This window comes from Vanessa atalanta, chromosome Z (assembly GCF_905147765.1).
Source record: "Vanessa atalanta chromosome Z, ilVanAtal1.2, whole genome shotgun sequence".
NCBI classification, from domain to species: domain Eukaryota; kingdom Metazoa; phylum Arthropoda; class Insecta; order Lepidoptera; family Nymphalidae; genus Vanessa; species Vanessa atalanta.
The window spans coordinates 6,481,671-6,505,047 of record NC_061902.1 but is presented as its reverse complement, the minus strand read 5'-3'; the positions used below and the strand labels follow the sequence as shown (position 1 = coordinate 6,505,047).

The 23,377-nt window shown below is 29.9% G+C and overlaps 1 protein-coding gene across 3 annotated transcripts in view; it reads left to right on the top strand.

The window, feature by feature from the left end:
• Positions 1-23,377, top strand: part of LOC125075893 (amyloid beta A4 precursor protein-binding family B member 1-interacting protein) — a 100,348-nt gene that overhangs the window by 49,494 nt on the left and 27,477 nt on the right. The window contains exon 1 of one of the 3 annotated variants that reach the window (XM_047687738.1): positions 19,918-20,263. The exons of 1 other annotated variant lie outside the window; for it this stretch is intronic. Coding sequence is in view for 1 of the 2 variants with exons in the window: in XM_047687736.1 (XP_047543692.1) it covers positions 20,245-20,274 (30 nt within the window). In the remaining variant the exon portion in view is untranslated. Of the gene's footprint in view, positions 1-19,917; positions 20,275-23,377 lie in introns of those variants that run through there. One more of the 3 variants, XM_047687736.1, reaches the window with a different exon arrangement.

The window sequence follows — 23,377 nt, the reverse complement described above, 5'->3', positions numbered from 1 at the left end:
GAATATTACACGAGGAAATACAAAAATATATATTGCCTACTTTCTTTTTAAAGCAACTATGAAACTGGCAGGTACAAACATGTAAACAGGCATTATTACTAAACCCTCCACAATTATTTGATTGATTTTTAAAAAAATGTTTTTATAGTTTATATTTTAACCTTATGTCGCTTAATTTGAAACCATCTGCTTTCAAATAGCTTTATCCAAATAATATAAAATTTTATTTATTACTATTACAAAACAGCTAAAGTCTATAAAAATACTTTTTACAAAATTCAGTATAGCTTTCCCAAACTTCAATTTAGAGTTCTCTTATATTAGACGTCATGTTCGTTTTCAACTGGCTGCCAGAGTGTAAAAATATAGTATTATACATATGTACATGCCACAGATTTTAACAAACATAAATATAACTATATAAAACGTATTATATAATTGAATTCGTAGCTTAAGGTTTTCTTGATTGGAGGTGTCATATGGTTTTTAATACATTGTTTTTATAATATTTTTAATATTAATAATAAATTCTAAAGATTTTAAAACATAATAATAACTGTCAGTCAAAATTGTATTGAACTATCACATCCATCAAATAGATATAAATAAGTTTAATATGAGCAGTTCAGAGTTAACGCGCTATAGTGCTCAGAAATGTTAAATGACGACATAAATAACATTTTTGTTTGGTCGCGTGACCGTTTAACTCTGCGTGACCTGATATGATCTGGCCCAAGTTATTTAAGTATATTGATTATTATTTCGGAGTTATTAGTATAAATCATCATCGATGTTTATGATTAATCTAATATGGAAATCAAAAATTTTAAAACATGAAATGTTGAAAGATGAAACTTTGCAAAAAAAGTAAAATATTTAATGACATTTTAGTTTCGCAGATACGTTTTCATTTTATATCAACTACTAATTACCAATACCAATCAATAAATTAAACATGGTGAACGCGTAAAGATTATTATCCGCCCATAGCTGTCTTTCATCCAACGATACAACCATAGACACTATGAACCACAGATACTATATACCATCACATATATATATGTATACAATCACACACACTATGAAATATTTGTTCTTTAATGAGCAAATAAAAGACAAATTATATTTGTTCATATTACATTTTATACTTTTTTTGGTGTGAGTGTCATGATGATTCTACTAGCTTAAGTTTATCAAAGATTATTATTATTTACTATAACTACATATATCTACAATTATCTTTCACTTATATTTTTTTGATAAGAGCTTAAAAATAACTGCAAGCCTAATCTAAACCTCAGTCAGATGATATGAAGAAATTGCTATGAGGAAATTGTAATTATGAAAGAATTGGAACTAGATTGCTGGAAATACAATAGAAAATAAACATTATACCCATGATGCAATGAATAAAGCTACGTTTTACATAATATTCTTTTAGACTTGCAAAAAAAATTTTTTTTTTTCGTTTTCGACGAATGAAAAAAGTGTTGGCATGGATTAATACTATTTTTAACAACGATCTTAATAGAAAGATTCAAAACCTGTACAGAAATACAAAAACTTATTGTACTCGGAATATGCAATTAAACTAAAATTAATAAATCGTTCAGTTGATGTATTAAATTAAATACATTTTCAATGCGAGATAAACTTGGATGGTAAATGAATTAAGTCAATTTATTCGTTTATAATTTTGCTCCATTTGGAGACGTGATCTATGTTCTCTAAAGCAGTTATTTGAGAGAGAAGTTTTGAAATTATTTGAGAGGAATTCAGGTTCAAATTGTTTGTGAGAAACATAAATTATAATTTATTTGATTATTACAGAAATACAAAATCGTACGAGCAAATGGGCACATGAGCAATGGTAAGTGGTTATCACCACACATAGAAATTGGCGCTGTAAGAAGTATATTCCTTGCATTGCCAATGCGCCACCAACCTTGGGAGCTTAAATGTTATGTCCCTTGTGCTAAAACAATACTAAGTATTAATGTTTGGTGGTGGAATATCAGAGGAGTGGGCGCTACCTACTCGGAATGGCTCGCACAAAGCCATGCCACCAAGTAATTCGATGTGCTTCAACTATACCTGCTATCACTTTAGTTGTGGATGAGATGCACAACGTGATGTAAGTGATAGCACAAAAGATTCTTCCACATTTGGTACCGGTAATGTTAGCATATCGACTTACTCATAAGCTTTTGTACTACTACAGCGTTTCTAGGTTGTTTCGGTTATAAAAAACTATGAAGTTGTATCGGCCTCAAGAATTATACCCAGTAACATTACAACAATGTAATTTGATTAATGAATCGAGCAGAATACGTTTTAATATAAAACATTATTTTGTATTTTTTGTTAAATCGACGCAGTGACATAAATATTTGGCATTATTATATTTATTTGTAAATCAATTTTAGTAATATTATTACAATTTATAACTATATTTCTACTTTTTCTCATTTCTTAATAAAGGGAACCAGTATCTATTGTCAGATATCTACCGTATATTGTGATTTCTTGGTAATATATAATGTAAAATTTCATATGAATTTTATTATCATGCTCCTATCTGATCAGCTAGGAAAATTCAGTATTGAAATCTTCTACGACTTATCCGATCTAATGTAATATATATGATATATTCGAATCTAATCAGTTTTCAATCTTCTTGGTATATCATTGGATATCATGGTCCATCTTTTCTCATTTCTTTATATTCAGTTGAATATGTATGCTGCTAGTCAGGAAATGATGAAATCTCACAATGCACACATAAATATTTATAAATTTATTTTCTAAGTCCTTAATTCACATAAAAATATAAGTATATATATTATATAAATTGTATGTATCTAATTTAAGTAAAATTACATTTTAACGGTTGTCTTTATGTGAGTCGACACCCATAACCTTACTAGTCGCCACGCAAAGTATAACTTTCCACGCATAATTATTAATTAAATAATGAATATGACTAGGTACGCTTACCTAATTAAATCCAGTGGGTTAAAAACTAGGTGATAAAATTCAATAGTCTTGTAGTTTAACTGAAATATATCAAACCTTTAACCAGCAAAATACAGTAAACCGCTCATGTTTTGACTTTAAAGACGATAAGTAAATTACTAAAATTCATAAAATTACTAATATTTCAGAAAAAGAGTAACTACTCATTTTCTTGCCGGGTCTTCTCGGTAGAATCTACATTCCGAACCGGTAGTAGCTTCATTTAATATAGTTTTTAAAATTACGAAAAGTGCTTGTAAATGCCTACTTGAATAAAGAATATTTTGATTTTGATTTTCAGTACCCGTGTTCAACTTTTTATGGTTGAGAACTTAAGCCAGATCTTTTTGTATATTTATAATTTAATTTTGATTCATGTAAATAATAATCACTTCAAAAACGTTGCAGCAAATGTTTGTAATAAATGATTATATTACGAGCCGCATTTTCAATATGGAGGGCGATAGGTAACACTTGAATTAACTAAGTGCCAAACAAAACGAGCCCCGACGAAGCAACAGTAATCACTAAGAGCGTCGAATAATCTTTGGAAGCTAGTGTCTCAAATTCGTACTCACCACACAAATACATTTTTATTTACAGCGTGTAAGATTTTGTGCAACTTTGACTGGCGTATCAGCCTTTCGAGACGTGCTCTGAATGTGGAGGCTGCCAGCATCCCGTACAAGAATGCCACCCATCGACAACTGCACTATAGTCTCTGTCTGGCCTCTTGCCATCCTCCCTGAATAAACCGCTTAGCTCCAATCGAGGCACGGTCAAATATTTTCTCCAGGTTATAAAAAATCAGAGCACATGGTGTTCAGGTTAGGGATCATGAATTAATGCGTGGCCTTTATTTAAAAACTCTCTAATTATCTCTTTCTATTAATATAATACGTACTTGACAACCCTTAACGGGAAAAAAGATTACAACTAAATTCTGCCGTCCTGCCCCCACGAAACTCTCCACTCTGAGATCGGTCTGAACTTTAATATCCGACGGATGAGAGCGATAGAGCCAAAAACGGACTATAGGAATGTTAGCATTCTCTGTTATGGAGCGATTACATGCCAATTTTTTATCGCAAAAATTCTAAAAATTACTTTATTTCATTTTTAGACACAATATATTTTTATAAACATTGTTTGTTGTACTTATATTATTTATGTACACAATTCAATTATGGAGGAAATTATTGTAAATTCATTACACTTTAAAAGTGTAATTATAAGATTGTGTAATTACATAAATTATGGTATAAAACCTATCAAAACAGTTTTCTCACAAAGTGTGTATCAATATAATTTTTTCTCATATCGTTACCAAGTTACGAATGGTGTCATGTTTATACATTTTCATTTCAAGTTGTACAAAACAAGTTTTCTATTGTAAAAAAGCGTTAACTTTACATTCCAGCTTTACGTTTTCACAATGCTCTGTACAGAAGCTCCGATATTCCGAACTCTGGTCCGGAGCTGCATCGTCAGGTAGTGCAGGCGTACCGATCAATATCCTCCCTTCCCCTACCACACTCGCTCCCTCGCCACCCCACCGCACCTCATCCCGCTCACTCGCCACAAAACCGAACAAATAAAATACTCCGATAACGCTTTGCATTTAATTTTTATGTTATATTATAATGTCATATTCTAATTTACGTAACTTTATATAATAATGTAATAAAATATAATTTAATACTAAGCAAAATAGGCTTTATTTCGTGTAGTGATGTGAACACTTATATGATGTTATGTTTGTTTGACTAAAGGCTATTAACAAAGTTTATTAACGAAAAATAATAAATATTTTTTCTTAAAAACAATTATAAGCCAATAATAAGTCACAAAAATGTAATTAACAGTCATTATCTATATTTTAATACAATTAAATATTAATTAAATAATATGCAATATAGTCGACACGTATTTATATTATATATGATATTTTAAATAACGACATGATTTTATGACTTCGATAAATGTGAGACAATAGTAACACTTCTATTTCACAAAAATACATTTATCAAAATAAAACTTAGATTTATATTATCATGGTAATTGATATATTAACACTTTTAGGATCAAGTATCAAAACAGCCGGTTTAAGTTTGTTCGGCTTTCTATGCACATCACTAGCAGACGGCATGCAGGACTAGTACGTAGCTCTTAGCATAGTAAGCGATGCGATATTAAAAATTCGCCTTTTATGGTTTTCATGGTGAGATAATTTCCCTCTGATATTTGTAAGAAAACATGTATTAAAAAGGCGTGTTTGAACGGAAAACCATGTGGCAAAACAAACTGTGAGTTTCCCTTGTCCCAGTCGGATGCCTTTTCTCCTTGAGGCCGAGTGCACCTCATTACTGAGAGTCGGGAATTCGCTCTAATTGAAAGCCCACTTATTAAATTTCTTTGTCGTTTAAACGCCGGTTACTTTGTGATGTCTATCTAAATTGAAGCTTAAGTAAAAAAAATAAAACAAGTTTTAATATTATTGTTTTAAATTTCGTAAGTATAAAATATGATAAAGGAAATACTAGGATTTATATATAGAATTAAATTTATTTCAATTAGAATCGGTAAACTGTATTTTTCTTACGAAACATTTATAAAAACTAAATTTAAACTCAATAAATATAAATCTTATTACATACCACAAATTATTATAGTATTCTTCAACTAAGCCAATAAATAAAATATATTTATATCAAAAGAATTAAAACATTGGAATGCTTATATTCCAATCTGAATGAACCTTTTATTTGGGAATCAAACTTAGGCCGATTTACTCGTCAAATATTTGTTATCCGTGCTTGATTTTGGTCAAATAAGCCGGTAATAACTGTGTAAATCTATTTCGATAATTTTGTTAAAAGGAAGATACACTTGTTTCTTTTCACGTCGCATAATTGATAAACCACCACTTGTAGTCATACTTTCTATTTTATTATTGGCATCATATATTTAACATACCTGCATGCATGCAGCTGCATGCAGCTTCACCGCGGCAAGCTAATACAAAATATATTTAAAAAAAAACTGGCCAAGTGTGAGTTGGACTCGCGCACTAAGGGTTCTGTACCATGTCTCTCTGTAACCATCTTGTGGTTTTTGGCATGAAACATAAGTAATTAGGTAATATAAAGTAAATGGTTACTAGATAAATAGGTATGTAGTAAAAATCCATCGAACAGGCTTAAATTATTTAATTTTTAAATAAAACTATATACTTTGTGAATATTTCAAGCGATTACCTGGTGCTGATTTTAATATCGGGCAAAAAGCGGCAAAAAATCACTTTGTTGTATGAGAGCCCCCCAAATATTTTTATTTATTATTAAAATAAATATACAATAAAGTATTTTGTGTATATTTCAAGTGCCTACTATGTTACCATTTTTTGATATCGAGCAAAAATAGGCAAGAGTGGCGTTTTTTGTATGGTAGCCTCCCTTAAATATTATATTATTTTATTTTAGTTTTTTTTATTATAGCGACAACAGAAATACATAATTTGTGAAAATTTCAACAGTCTAGCTATCGCGGTTCTTGAGTTACTCAAGAACTAGACAGTTGTTTTTTGAGTTGGTTACAGACGGACAGACAGCGAAGTCTTAGTAATAGGGTCCCGTTTTTACCCTTTGGGTACGGAACCCTAATAAGTGCCATGTCAGTGCGACAAGTTTATCTAATCCCAAACACTTGTATATATTAGTTTTCTTGAAATTATAACACTTCCTATAGTTCAAAATTTTTGAGATGTAATATCAAATGTTCACTACATTATGAAATGAAAACTGAAATTACAAGCCTTAAAGATTAAGCGATGAATATTATAATCAGTCAGATTTATATAAACATAGATGTTAATATATTTTTTTTATACAATTAACAAATAATAATCTAAGTAATAAGATGGCGAGTTTGTAGCTATAGCGTGACATTCTGATTAGAAGGCTGGTGAATAAATTGTAGGTGTGGGAACATAGCAATCTGGATCTATTATCTTCGTTTAATTGTTACGTTAACAACTAGACAGCTTGATTCCCAAAGGAAAGAGTCGACTGCAAGATATTATTAAATACGAAACTACAGCACATGCATGTCAATTAACTTCACAGTATGTAGATTTAACAGAAGCTAATGTTGTTCTATTACTGGGTACAGATTTGTTTTAATCTAAAAACCGAGTAGTAGTTATCGAGCGTCGTTAAATATTTCATTTGTTTTATTTAATTTTAAATGAAATTAAAATTAAGGTATTTTTTTAAATGGAACAAGTTGTTTCTAAATAGCGATAAAAGAAATCACACTCAAAGAAAGAAAATATAATTTAAAAAATAGCAAATACTGCTATTTTGTTTTTAAACTCTTATAAAACAATCAAATGACTATATGAATATTTGTATTTCGATTATGTATGGTTTCTAATATTATTTGCTTTTCCTATAAGTAGGTATTAAATTAAACTAGTTTAAGGGTTGCAAATATTGTATTGAAAAGTGCATTTGAGTAGTATTTACCCATATTTTGATGATAATGATGATGATGATGACAAAACCAAATTGTTTTTTTTTTAATTTTATTCAAGAAGTAAAATTATACTCATAATTGTAATTTATACATATTAATACAATTTTATTATTACGATTTAAATACATTTGTAGGTGAGTTTGCTCAGCCGCGCTTTCGACGAGGTGGCGTGCAAATGTTAGTAGGATGTTAGCTTTATTATGCTTGTGGGAATAAAATAAACGCAAAGCCAAAACGCTCTTCGCGGAAACTACCTATTTTATTTTATCCACGCAGTACGTCGGACGCTTTGCCTTCATTAAAATATGCGACGCCACGCGCAACTACCGCTGCGTGATGCCTGCCGTGCATGTGTGTAAACACGTACATAAACGTAGTCAGCGCCAGACGCGTCAAAGTTATTAATGTTGTAAAGCACTAGACCAGAAAGCGTCTTGTTGGTTATTAGTCGGATATGTGATGGTAACACCCTGGAGTGTAACATGTCCAGGTACCAATGTTTTAAGCAATTTACTTTGTGCGGTTTAAAATGTTATGGTTCAAACTACCGTATGTCTTGGTTTAAAATGATATACTAGTGTCATTTTTTAAGCATTAAATTCAATACATTATAAAATACAATTCGATACTCAAGTTGTAATTATAATGATAGTATGGAGTTAAAGTATTATGATCGGATATTCGTTTATTTAATCCGACTAATGACCAACAAGGCGGTTTAGTAAGTTTGAGATGCAATGTTTCTATTACAAGTAGTTTTCAATTTGATTTAAATAGTGGTAATTTATTTTAACAACGTATTGTTATTGCCACTTAATCGATTTGTATGATACAACAGCACTTTATGTTGCACTTTAACTTTTGTAGACTTATTGTATCAACTTATGGGCTGTGGCTTGTATCGTGAATATTTATATGAAATCTAATATTCAACGACAAACAACAAAATTATGGCTCCTATAACATAAAAAATTACGTCACAGAGCAATTATTATAACATGACGTATAAATCAGATATTAAAGACGTTCTCGCAGAAAATAGTGTTTTTTAGCATTAGCAGCCCGTAAATTTCCCACTGCTGAGATAAAGGCCTCCTCTCCCTTTGAGGAGAAGGTTTGGAGCATATTCCACCACGCTGCTCCAATGCGGGTTGGCGGAATACACATGTGGCAGAATTTCGTTGAAATTAGACACATGCAGGTTTCCTCACGATGTTTTCCTTCACCGCCGAGCACGAGATGAATTATAAACACAAATTAAGCACATGAAATTTCAGTGGTGCCTGCCTGGGTTTGAACCCGAAATCATCGGTCAAGATGCACGCGTTCTAACCACTGGGCCATCTCGGCTCGAGAAAATAGTGTATTTGAGAGATACTCAAATGAAATGACTAATTAAGTTTATGGTAAACTAATCGTAAGTTATAGTTTCTAATTATATATATTTAAACATTTACTCTACGGTTGCTTTAATTAAACTACTCATAATTTAGATATACCTTCGATATTGTTAATATATTACATCGATATTATAAAAACATAGTTGCTTTATAGTTTATTAACAATGTTATTTAGCAGACATGTCAAAAAAGTTATATTTTCAAAAATCAAGGCTTGAGAGCTTTATTTATTAAGTATCGATTATATCTTTCAATTACAAACGCATTTCATAATTCTTATTATCACCTCCAGCCAATTACAAACTTGCCAAAACGAGCATATAAAACTCCCCGACCAAACAGCGATTTTTGTTTTTTTATGCAAACTCGTAACGAATTCGTATAATAGGGTCCAAATTGAGAACAGCCGTTAATCATTTGTTTACCGTGCTTTGATATAAGCGAACCTATCCAGCATAGCCGGAAAGTTTATCATTAAATTTGCCCTTAAAACCCATAAACGAAAATGTACGAATATATTCAATTACTCACTCCAACTCATCGAGTTTTACCTCTAGTGGCTATTCGTCACTTGCTCGTTTTTTGCTGGTTTTTTTTTTTTAAATATTTTATCGTAATCCTATTGGTATTCGCATGGAATATCTATTATGTTTTTACTGCATATATAGGATGGGCTTATCCACACAGGATAATTTTTAGCCTATACTATTTCTGCATCATTAAAGTAGTTACGTATGGAGCTAATATCAGAACATTATTAATCCCATTGAAATCACTTTAATTAAACCATAATCAAATACATCTTGGAGAATCTCATTAATACCAACAGTTTCGTTGCTCGACGTAAGATTTCATGTAGACAGTCCGAATAATATGATAAATTTTTATCTTGTCTTATCCGATTGATTAGAAATCTTCGTAGAGTTAAAGTCTTGGGATGGATATAGAATATTATAATAATTATATACATTTTAAAAAAGCTCACTTTATTAATAATGTTGTAAATATCCTACATTAGTATTTGTAAAGCACCTACTCTTATATTCAAATTTTTTATGCAAACGTTGATACCGTAACCGACTTTTAGAAATATAACCAAATTATATATTTATACAATTGAATGAATTTTTTTTATTAAAAATGAAAAAACTTTTATGAATAAGTTATAAATTAATTCACCAAAAACAAACTGTTTTGGTGTGAATCAAATGTGTATGCGATTGCAGCTCCATTTGTTTTGCAATTTCAGATTAAATGAAATTTTTTTTTAAATTTAGTTGCATGATTGGACACAAACAAATTGGATTTTTTACAAGGTGATTTTAAATGTTAGTTGAGATCGTCTAGGTAGGTACCACCCATTTATCTTATATTCTACCGTCAAACAGCATACATGGTATTTTTGTGTTCTAGTTTGAGTAAGCTAGTGTCTAGTAACAACAAGTGCAAGGGAAATAAAAGACCGATAGTTCATATAATATATTTTAAAAAATTGCAGTATTAAATTATGTAAAGTATCAAGTTATCTTGTAAATAAGTAAACCAGTGTAACTACAGGCACAAGAGACAGGACATAATATTTCTCACGGTTAGTGACCTGTGTTATAAAACAAAATGTTAACAGTTATCGTTAACTAATACAAACATTAATTTCTTATGGGAGATTTGAGGTTTCGGAAATTTATTGACGAGCCTTTGTTCTCGAAGGGTGCGAATGTTTTTATTAGAGGCTCTTTGATGTGCATATTATCGGTAGGCTATATTTAGTACATATGCAAATTCACGCAGCCTACAATTTCCCCTCTTCGCAAGGGCTGGATATCCGATTTTTATTCTTGTTGTAGGTACATATAATCCGTGTTTTTTTTTCCTTTAGCACGCACGCGCTTAATAAGGGCTGATCTTTTACGTAATATTTTGTTTAGATTTTAGCTTCGTGTAGTATTTAATTATGTTATTTATCTATTGAATTTATTATGTTTTACTAAACAGCCGTGGTTGTTTAAGAATATAGTACAACTGCACGACTTACCGAAACAGAAGCCATGGTGTTTTGCCTATATGTTATATTACATGCGTTCTTTTTGTAAATAAGTAGCCACACTGACAAATGGGTAACGATAGTAAGTGGTCACCACCAATCAAAGACAATGAAGCTGTCAAAAACTAACTTGGACTTAGATGATATTTTCCTACTACATGACCGTCATGCTTCATATAACATTACAGTTTGAGGATAAAAATATGTGATGTGTGATACCTATTCAGAAAGGCGTGTACAAAACCCAAATAGGCCTGAAGCTTATCACTGCTACTGCCACCGTCTTGGGCTTGGACTACCTCCTACCCAAAGTCTACCCAACGTGGAATCGCTTTCTCAATGCACCGAAAGCGATCTTATCACGCCGAACAGATGGAGTGGGTACCGCTGGTTTTGTGTGTCACTATGTTCCACAAACCCTACTAAAAATGTGCGAATATATACACCCAGCGAAATAAAAAAAATATGTGCACAAAACCCTACTATCTAGTAAATAAACATAACTTTAAATAATAATAACTTCTGTTGTGGTACTTTGTACGCTTATCGTTATTTATATTCTATACTTAATGTATAAGCAGTTATATGATATAAAATCGTCGTTGATCTACACTAAGGTAAAACTTGTTTTCACAATTTGTAAAAGCGAGTACCATTAGCTTATCTATAAATAATAAATACATTATCCCGCCGTAAGACACTTCTGTACAGTGTTAAGATCTACTCTATAATTGCATAGTAAAAAGCATAAGTGAAAGCATCCGTACAACGACCCCCACAAATTTCGTTAATTATAAACTAAATATAAACATAAAATAAACATAAATACACGTATCCTTACAATGTAACTATTTACATACTATGAAAAGTTTTTGTCAACCTAATTGATAATAGTTTTGATATGTTTTGGTTTCATGTTTAAACGGGTTCATTAATAACATATAAACCAAATCATGATAAAATAGAAATGCGATCTTAATTAATAGATGAAATAAAGTATATTTTAAATAGGCAATCATCGTAATGATCGTTGATATGCGGGTACGGGCGGGCCAATGACCGGCGTTCTACCTGAATTACGTGCATTTGCACTGAAATAACTTTACAAACTTATTATGTTGGTAGTTTAGTAAAACAATGTTGACACTTGCCCTTTATATTTGAGTTGATATATTTAACTGCAACATAGCTTATGTTGTATTTTGCCGAGTAAAAAAAATAACAATTGAAGTTTAAAAGTGCTGATGATGTTGGGAACGGCTTAACTCGTCAAGGCGGCCGAACACAACGGAATCTTACTACGAACCAGATATTATAGTCACTCCCTATTCTTACATTCTCATAAAAGAACTTATCTTACACGACCAGAGAAAGTTTAGGTGGACCAATGACTTGACGTACTTTCCAAAAAAGGCAGTGATAAAAATGCAAATTTCTAGCCTAGAATATTGTGATCTGCATGCAGCCTTATACACCAACCACAAGACAAACAAGGCATTTGCCGTTAAAACGGTTACTGTTCTAATTGTGACGTAACCAATAGCTAACAGCAAATGTCATTTACACAAACAAAAGGATAAATATTATACAACAATACAATTCTAAACAATTCGTCGTTCTAGGCATTGTTAAAACTAAAATCGGGAATTTCAACATCTAGGCGGAAAACCGTTAAACTTTAGATACTATTATTCTATTTCAATGCTATTGGATGTACAAACTAACTTCGTACATACCATATCCTGGTCCACCACTTTCTCTCGTTTCGCTTTCATCATGCGTGCGTCCGAGATAAATCTAATGAACTTTAGATGAATTGCTATTTAAGTGCTCTAAATTGATTGATAAGGCTAGTTTTTTATAGTTTGTGTGCTTATTACATATCATCGTTTTTTTGGGGTACGGTATCAAATATATCAATATATACTAAATCAAAGTTAACTGTACAGTAAACTTATATATTAACATATAAGTATATTAACATTAAGTATATAGTATATATATCAAACTCAAAACAGGTTTTTATAAATAAAAATGTTCTGTTGAAGTACGCTTCGAAATACAATCACACAACAGTATATATACACGGTTAATAATACTCGGTATACCTACTAACTAAATATTTGTTGAATTTATGATTTTTAACCTTTTCGTAATTGTAAAATTTTGCCCATGTATTTTATCATTTTCTATGTTTATATCTAAAGGAACTTTATTATAACGCTTCATATTAATATATATTTTAGTCGATGTACAAATCAATTGTTTTAAACAATATATAGGTGTACAGAGAACCTCAAACATATAAGTTAAATAAACCACTACCTTTCAATAAGGCACATTAATTGACCTTGTGATACTGCTTGGCAATAAAGTACAGGCACATTAAAATAACATAATTAAATTTATAAATAATATGATATAACAACGACTCATGAAAAAATATGGCATCTATGGTACTCAAACAACTACTTAGCTTATTTTCGTTTCGAACATGACCTCTATACCTTGCTTATAAAATAATAATAATAAAACTAATAATAATTAAAATAAATGTATTTATTTTTTTAATTACAAATGGGAAATACTAATAAATTAATTTTAACATTCATTGTACAAGTCATTCGGGAGTAATGGTGGCAATAACGCCGGAAGCCTAACACCGATTTAAATAAACAAAATGGCGCCTTTTGCACTACAAAACAAATTTTTGTATGTATTTCAGCTTAAAATATTTTGAATAATAGCTAAAAGACAAACGAACAGATAAGCCAGCTTAATCTTTAATGTTCTGACAAAGTTAACCTGTAAATTTTGAAAGGGTTATTAATGATGACAGAAAGATAGAAAACAGTTTTTATCTAAACACTAAACAAGTTTTAAAGTACCACTAATGTTATGTCATTTAATAATCTCACGGACTCTCATTCTGCAAATCGTAACAAGGTATTCAGTCGCAGAAGAATTTATTGAGCTGGTGTTACTTACCCTGATGAAATGGCACAGAACCTCATCGTCGAAGTAAAAACCGCAACAATACATTACAAACATACCTTCACAAAAACGTAAAGTATTTTATTTATAACTAAAATAAATGTTCTTTTAGTATATTTGTAAGATCGCGACAAGTATAGTCATTTATCACGTTGCTGACTTAGATGAATTTGTTCCAGTATATTAGCTTAGTCGAGTAACCATTCGTTATTATTTTTAAGGTAAATTTATAAACGGATAGTTATTATGTTTTAAAACAATATTATTTTATAAAAAAGCATTATTAATGAACTAGTGGTCGTCATCATCATTCGCCTACTTTTATTTATTTGATATCAATAAGTAGCTACATTTTTGCGTATGTCATTATATAGTATGTCATTGAATTATCTAATTTATTTATTTACATTGCTTTAATATTCAACCCAGATACAAATTTATCCGCAAGATTAAGAGAAAATCGAAGGTAAAACTCGTATTACTCGGACTCGCAAGTAATCCCATCGCCATTTCATCCACCCTGAGCCAATTCTGTGGCCATATATTATCTACTATACTCACATGTACATCGGCTTTGGCATTCAGTACCTTGAATAGTTACCGAATGCCAGAGCAGATTTGAAAAGTCAATCTACTTAGCAAATATCATATATTCAAAACCTTCTTTAAGTTATTCCAACGTTTATAATTCTTATATTATATTATACGTATTTGTTTCTATACTTTTGCCAGATAGTTTTCTATTTTTGAAAAGATACAACGCCTTTACAATTACTCGTTATATAATCTCGTTCTAAAATAGCCTACACGAAAGTGAAAGTATCATAAAAGTCATTATGGTCCTCAGTACAAATACAACCTTCGACAATAATTAAGCATTTATATTAACATGAACACTAACTAAGCGTGCAATATATCACTATTTTAATGCCTTTGAATATCTTTTGTTAATGTTTTTATGTAGGCGACAAAGTTTAGTATTCATTGCGAAACAAAACAATTAGTTTTATTGTTTCATGTTTTGGTTTTAGAAAGTTACACGGGAATTCGTTTATGATTTAAAGTTAAGAGATATACGTGAAAGGTAAGGTACACATACATAAACAGTTATGCAGTTCATAACGACAAATAATATTAATATACGACCAATAGGATTCAAATATATGTATTTTAAAAATACTAAAATCGGACTATTCAAATTAAATTATATGAGGTTAACAAAAAGCTTAAAAAAGTTCTGCGTTTACCTAGTTTTAGTTTTCCACTATAATTTTAGCTCGATTATACCGAATTACTTTTTATTGGAGTCGATATTATTAGAATGTTTTAATAAAAGAGTAGAAGATAATCTGATAAGCTACTTATTGTTAATAAAGAGAATGTTTCTAGTATCGTAATAAATTAAAATGTAGATAAAATGTAATTGACTTGGTCTCGGTAACTAATTGACCTAATCGGCTTTTCTTTTGAAATTTTTATTTCATTGCATCAAACCATTTCAATGGCTTTAATGAATGTTATTAGACAGTGCTCGGCAAAATGTTCATAAATGATTTGAAAGACTTATGTTACTTTTAATGTTAATTTTTATCGAAGCTGCTTAAGGTTGAACAATTTAAAAGTGTACTATAAAATGTATTTAATTTATGTTGAAATAAATAGTTATAGGCAAAATGGTTAGGAATTTACCTGGTTACCGTTTATTGTTTAGAGTGCTAATAACTAACTTTAGTTATTTTCGTTTAGTGTAGCTTCGACGGAAGTTTAGAATTTGTAATAAAGTAACTTGCGTTTATTGCACCTTACTGTTGCGCGAATTAATAACATAAACATTTCTGATATGAAACATCTAATGGCGCGCCACGGGATGAACTTAGTACGAAATACAGTATAAGAAATATATACCCTTATTTGTTATTTGATTATGACAAAGACTATATGTTAGATAATATTTATATACATTAATCGCAATTGGGTGAAATAATTTAATATTTTTTGATCGTCCACCCCGATTTGATAATATGAAATATGTTGAAAATCAAGCATTAATCGAGAGAATATTACACGAGGAATTGGTAAGATAAAGCTTCCAGGCAAAAACATAATAATTCAATACATATACAGACCAGACAAATTCATACGCAATGATGCACAAAGCGACCGAAATTCACAGACGAGTCAATTGAAACACCGCGCCGTATAACAAATTCCCAAACAAAATAAATTGAAATACTTTAAAAACTATAGTGTATTTGAACTGTTAACATGGTATGGAAATAAAATATTTATAACAGCGATTTAGTTTTATTGTACCATTGCCTGAGGTGATACTATTTGCGACCAATCAACGTCCAGATTGCAACTGTTACGTAATTTTCATTTTATTAGCACTTTAAGAAATATTAACCATCATCAACCCCAACATTGGGCACCAAAATGTTTTGTACCAATCGCGTCTGTAGTTACACTGGTTGACTAACCCTTCAAATCGTTAATACTACAATAATCGAACTTTTTCTTTGACCAATAGTTCGCAAACCAGTTGTTCATTACATTCATTGGATTTCATAAAGGTTGCTTCAATTCTAGGTTTTTATACAAATGTAGAATATCATTATTATTTAGCATTTTCTATGCGAAGGGGGAATATAGTTTATGTTGTTGAGTGAAGTGGATAAGCATTAAGCTTAAAGGGTAAAGTCATCGTGGAGTGACAGTTAAGTGCCGTTGATGTATATTATGCTTACAATTACGATTCGTTAATACAATGAACAAAGTATGACTTCCAAAATTAAAATTAAATATAAATAACAGTTGAAAATACTTCTAATTAATATATAATATTACATTGTATTTTCACTGGTATAAAAATACTGTGCAAAATCTTGTACTTAGTTTTATTATAAGTGAAAATTTTAAAAAACCACAACGAACGCTGTCCAATAATTAATATTATTTTATGTATATAAGTTACACTCACCTCGTATGTGAATCGAGTAATGCTGAAAACAGAAAATCAGTGATACGCTAATTTGATGCGTGTAAACGTCATAATTAATAATTATTATAGTAAATTTCGCATTTAACTCTCAAACAGGCAGCATGGTCGTATTAGAATCGAGTTTCAACTTTTTTATCATTAATTAACTTTACTTATATTGAACCTTGAATAAACGCACAACTTATTTATATTTATTAAAATCTATTGACTTCAAACAATTGTATTGAACAAGGCGGACTTAACGCTAACTAGGAAATATCTGCCAGTAAACCTTTGTATACTAAATGTAGTAATAATTATTTGAAGTAGGTACATTGACACGCCTAATATTTTATCAAGATGATATTCAATGGTACCTAACATAGAACACAGGTGTGACAACGGCGCTTCGAATTGCAGCTGATTGCGTTCATCAAGGCCTATTGTTTAAGTTGGCTGGCATCCTCCGTCGTCTGCACGAACGCTAAGGGTAAAGTGACTAACTAGGATATAGTTGAGCATGAGCGTCGCGTTCCTCTTTGTAAACTAAAGCTGTCTGATTAAGCCGATTAGGCATACGTGGTACAGAAAATTAATTGCAATATTACTATCAAGCTCTCGTAATTAAATCAATCTCCGTGAACGCTTCATATTATAAACATATTAAATATAACAATTATAATAGTAATTAAATGTCTTAATAGTCAATTATTGTTTAATATTATTGTTGTTTTGGTTGCTTTTTTTTAATCTCACATTTAATGATTACTAGAATACAACTCGTTCCCCTTACAAACTATATTATTATATGTTAAAAGAAGCTTTAAAAATGCAGATAATTGCGAAACGTCTTATGTAGTTGTAATAATTATAGACTTTATTACGTTGAGGTTCTGTCTAAGAAATATTTTATGAATGTAAGATAAATCAATTGACCTTGACACGACTTGACATTTTACCTTGACACATTTATAATTACATACCGCAATTATAATATATGCTAGTAACATAATACAGTAGGTTAAGGAACTTCGACTCGTGCTTATGAGGCTTTAAACCCTTTACAATTTGTATTATTTTTTACAGATTATAGATAATAAATAATAAAAATGTTTTTGCCACAATAAATGTGAGAAACGTTTGCTTAAATACTGAATTGCCGCCCGTAGACATTGGATAAAATAATATGTACTTTATGCACACATTGGTTCACTCTCCCTTCAAACGGGATCACAACAATACTATTTATACAACAAGTATTTCTGTTTGGCAGTAGATTCAATTAAAATATTGATAAATTGCATTAGATCCTAAACGACATTCAGCAGCAGCGCCCTGCTTCAGAATATTTAGTCCGTAATTAATATATACAATTTTTTACCGCATCCAATGAAATATTCCCGCGATATCCGCATTGGATGGAGCTAACCCGATTATCATATTTGCGCACTCGTTGCGATAAACACGCTTGTATACGCTAATACAAACAATAGACGTGAATCACGCGCCGGCTTGAACGAATCATCGGCAAACTACTCACGTTCGTTACTTATTTAATATAAATTGAATATGCTTAAGGAAATCAACGGAACAGATGAATAGGATATTTTATTAACTCTGCTTATAAAGTAATGATCATAATTAAAAAGTTAGAACTACAGGTTTCAGCTGTAATATTGTGTGGCGAAAGAATGACTCGTAACCTCACTTGCAACACTTACGATACGGCATTAGATAATTTCAAAGAATTTAATTTTATTTCTGAATCTTTTCTTAGATACGAGATCGTTTTCTTTATATATAGACGACCCATATATCATAATTTAGGACATCGTAGTAAAAACAATATGGTTTAGAAAAAGAAGCCGCTCTAGAATCGATGGAAAAAATAATAACACCTACCTAGCTTTATTTTAGTTTTAATAGTAGAAAGATTTTATACTAGATGTATGATAAAATCTGTGATTTTAGTTAATGTTAATAATTTACTACAAAAATTACTATTGTAAAACTAGAAGCTAATTAATAGATACGTACCAAACGAAAATAGTTTATTTAAGAATTTGAACTAAGCCTGACTGATATTAAATTATAGACTATTTTAGTCTAACACGTCGAAAAACAACCTACAAAAGTACAGGACTGTTACAGGAATTTTAATATAAATCGGATTAATTAACGAGATAAAGTTTTAATTATAAAATCATGCCTTTTAAGCGTATTAAGCTCGCTTTGCCGTTAAATGTGAATATTGGATCGAGCGATTATTTATTAAATGATATGTCATACACAAAATATTATAGATAAACATTTTTAGTCCACACAGATTAAAAACAGGAAACACCAACGCAACATTGTGATTTAACGCTTTATAGATAACATGTCAATATACATATATGTGTGTGTAATAAAGGTTTTAATATTAACTTTAAAAAAAAATCGGATCGCTGTAGATGTGTATATATTGTGGACTTATTTTATATTTTACATATCTTAATAACCGATACTTTGCAAATTTCAAAGGATTACTTTAATTTATCCACATTTTTTTGTCTGTTTATTACATCAACACAGATGAACACGCAGGCGCTATCGTAGCAAAGGAGAAACTTAAATTGAAAACCATAACTTTGATGAATTATAGACTTTAACATTTTTTGAAAAGTCATATTAAGTAGACTATTATAGATCTTAAAGGTATTGTTCTGAGATTTATTAAAAGATGTTCGAAAAACAAACAAAAAAATTTCTATATTGTCTGTTGACCCATTTTATTAAATACTTAAAGAAATATTCCCAGATATATAACAGTACAGTGAAAATCCCTATAACAAGTTATGTAGATTTATAATCAATAAATCAAATGAGTGTTATCTACTAATATACAAATATACTACCTATGTTACCATGTTAAGCTCAGAGTAGTAATCATTCATAGTCGGCTCTTCGCCACGGTCGCTCCTATCGCCGCGATACGATCTCACGCGTTAACAAATTCGCAGTGAAATGTGATTGTTTAATTAAATTGTGAAAATAAAGTGTAGCCGTCGTTTATATACGATATTAAATTCAATGAAATCAAATCCCGAATATAACGATAATAAATTAAATAATTGCTTCGAATAAGCACATTTAAACTTATTTCTAAGAATGTAGTGCATGAAGGCGGTCTAGAATGTTTTTAATTGGCGTGCATTTCATTTGAAATACACTATTTTGCTGATATGAATAATATGCAGATAACAGCTTTGTTAACGACGATTGGGAGAGTTCGTTGAATGATACAAGATCACCGTTGTAAGTACAAGGTACGGAGATAAATTAACTTATATACAATATATTTATATCATACAAGTATAAATATCTAAAAACGTATTTTTTTTTTTAGTTCAAATGTGTATATTGTTATTCATAATAAGTTCTTGGAAAATTATAACCGTGATTAAAAAAAAAATTCTAGAGTCGTATTAATTACACAAAATAAAAAAATAAATTAGTTATTTTTACTATTTTATTTAAAATTTTAGTATTATATTATATATCATACGATTATGGGCTATGCCCCTATCCGTGAGCTTATGCCTATAAATAAAATATGAGAGATTTATTATTGTTTAAACATACTACCATTACACATATGTATTTTGTAGTAAAGTCGTTACTCATTCATAATTTCGTAGGTGACTCAGTTAAGACGTAGAGTCATCAACTATGATCGTTGTTTAACGTATTAGCCAAACAGGTTCCTTAATATTATTATTTGTCATTATATAAACCGACTAAATTATGAAGATCTACATATATATTTTTAACAAAGATTAAAACTATTATTTTTTCCGTTAAATAATTGAAAATAAAAATAAAACTATCAAAACTAACAACTAATATTAGCAATCTATTGTTGTTTAAAATAAAGAAATATATTTTTAATGTAAATAATATAATTACGGTATCAACAAACAACATTGACACACATAACAATGACATCCAAATATGTTAGGCATAAAAATAAGCCTATGTCCTTACTTTGAGTTGAAGCTTGCTTGTGTCAAAGAGCAACAGACAGAAAAAATTACTTACATATTTATAATATTAGTATAGAGTGTATCTCCAATTTTATATTAGATTTTAATAAACGTGAATAATATCTTTACTTGTTATCTATATTATTATATATTTATACATGAGTCTTGTTAAATTCTTAAAATAGCTCATGAATATATGGTTTCATTCATTTCTAGAAAATAGAAATGACATTTATATTTCCAACCGTAATCTTGAGTGTCGACAGCAAATACATTGTTTATTCAAATATATATACATAATGTGTAATCAGTTAGTTTTGTTAGTTATCATTTATGTGATGCATTAGTATTTATTATTAAAATAAAATGCTTTTTATTTTAGCTTTATCTATGCGAATCAAAATAAATAACATTTTTAGATGCTAGCAGTGTTTTTAGTAGTAATGCCTAATAAAATATTATAATCTTTAAAAAATATTGTTCAAGCCGACTAAAGTATTTTTTAAATTCACATTGTCATAAATAAATTAAATATATAATAATTAATAAACTTTTTAAAAACAAGAATCGATATATAATTTGAATACAAAAAGTACAAACATATGAAACACTTTAAACACAAAAAATCCTATTCATGTAAGTTTAAACTTATATACAGTGTGTAATGTCACTTAGCTGTACTATGTATTAAGGTCAAGGGTATATAACGAGGTCTATGTCAATTCCTAATGTTTTATTCAAATGTGTTCGGAGTAGTTCGGACATGATTATGTTAATATGATATGAAAAAATATATATTATTTACTTAGCAGCATGTACATGTGAGTAATCAATTTCAAAAATAAATAAATTGAAAAGCCAATAAATACAATTATAAAAAGAAAATTGGTCAAATGCTATCAATTTTAAATATGCAGACTATTATGACCAATTCTTTATTTTTCTTGGAAAGAAATAGAGAGATTGATTTTATTATACACGGCTAATTTTATATCTTAATTAAATTAAAAATTAGCAGTAAAATAATATTTTTTTTTAACACGACATGGTTCTACTTATTCGTAATTATATTTCGCACTATACCAGGGTATAGTGCGAAAGCTAGCTTGATTTTTTTGACAGAGAAACAGAGAAACAGAAAATATAACATATATGACATTCTATGGAACGATGGAATGCGTAATTCAAATGAAAATCCTTTTTTTTTTTATTTTTCTAAAAAGAGTTATCAAGCTAAAGAGACCCCAACCAAAAGGACCCCCGTTCGTAACAATAACTTAATAAGGATTTTTGTAATCGATATTTGTAGCAGTTACTGCCTGTTATTCGCGTCCCTACCGTCCGACCGATGTAACATTGTACAAGCGTCTATTATTTTCAGTGTTTCTGTTAAAATTTTACTTTGAAGCAATAATATATATTAGAAAAAGTCTTAAAATTTTCGGATAACGATTGAATTTTTAGGAACTTTTGTATTATATGTATTTTTTTTAAATATTTTTACAATTTTTAAAATCATTAAATTAAGAAAATAATATGTTGACATCGCAAAGTTATGTCTATCAGAAAAAATTACATCTGCCAAAAAGATCAAGCTATCTTGTACAGGGTATAGAAAGTACCTCAGATAATGAGATTTGTTAATAGAATGATTTGTTATAATAAAAGACCACTAAACAAAAAACTCATTATTGCTAGTTATATAACGGAAATTAGATAAATCGATTATGTTCCGCTGTTTTTTTTTTTTTTTGATAGACAAACATTCATTTTAACATGACATATCTTATATCTATATTAATAATTTCGTGCAGGTCTACGATAGAACGAAAACTATCTACAATTATAGATCGTTTAAAAATAATATTTTTTAGGCAACGACATATATCCACAAAATTCAAATTATCGAGATATTTCGATATTAAATCCATGAAATTCAATGACATGAAGCACAAAGAGTAGCCAAGTTTGACGTTTACGTGTGCAGTCAGAAAGAATCAAAATAATAATTTCGTGCAGGGGTACGGTATTTAGTATATTTATATTTGTTTAGTTTTTTTATTTACCCGAGCGAAGCCGGGCTTTCATCTAGTTTAGAATAATCACGTTTAGATTAATAATTAGTTTCCGCTTGCGGCTTCGCTCACGTGTGAGGAGATTAGATTTAGGTACACTATACACATTACTGTAACACTGACAACCTATATTCGAGATTTCATGATTATCGGTTCAGTAATTAAGACATGTTAATGTAACAGATATACAGATAAACAATCTCACTTTTAAAGTTATAATATTAGTTAAGAATAATCTGATAAGGATCGCGCGCCACCTATTTTACGTTAATGGTACTTGGCCAGAAACCTTCGCGCAAATATCTACAACA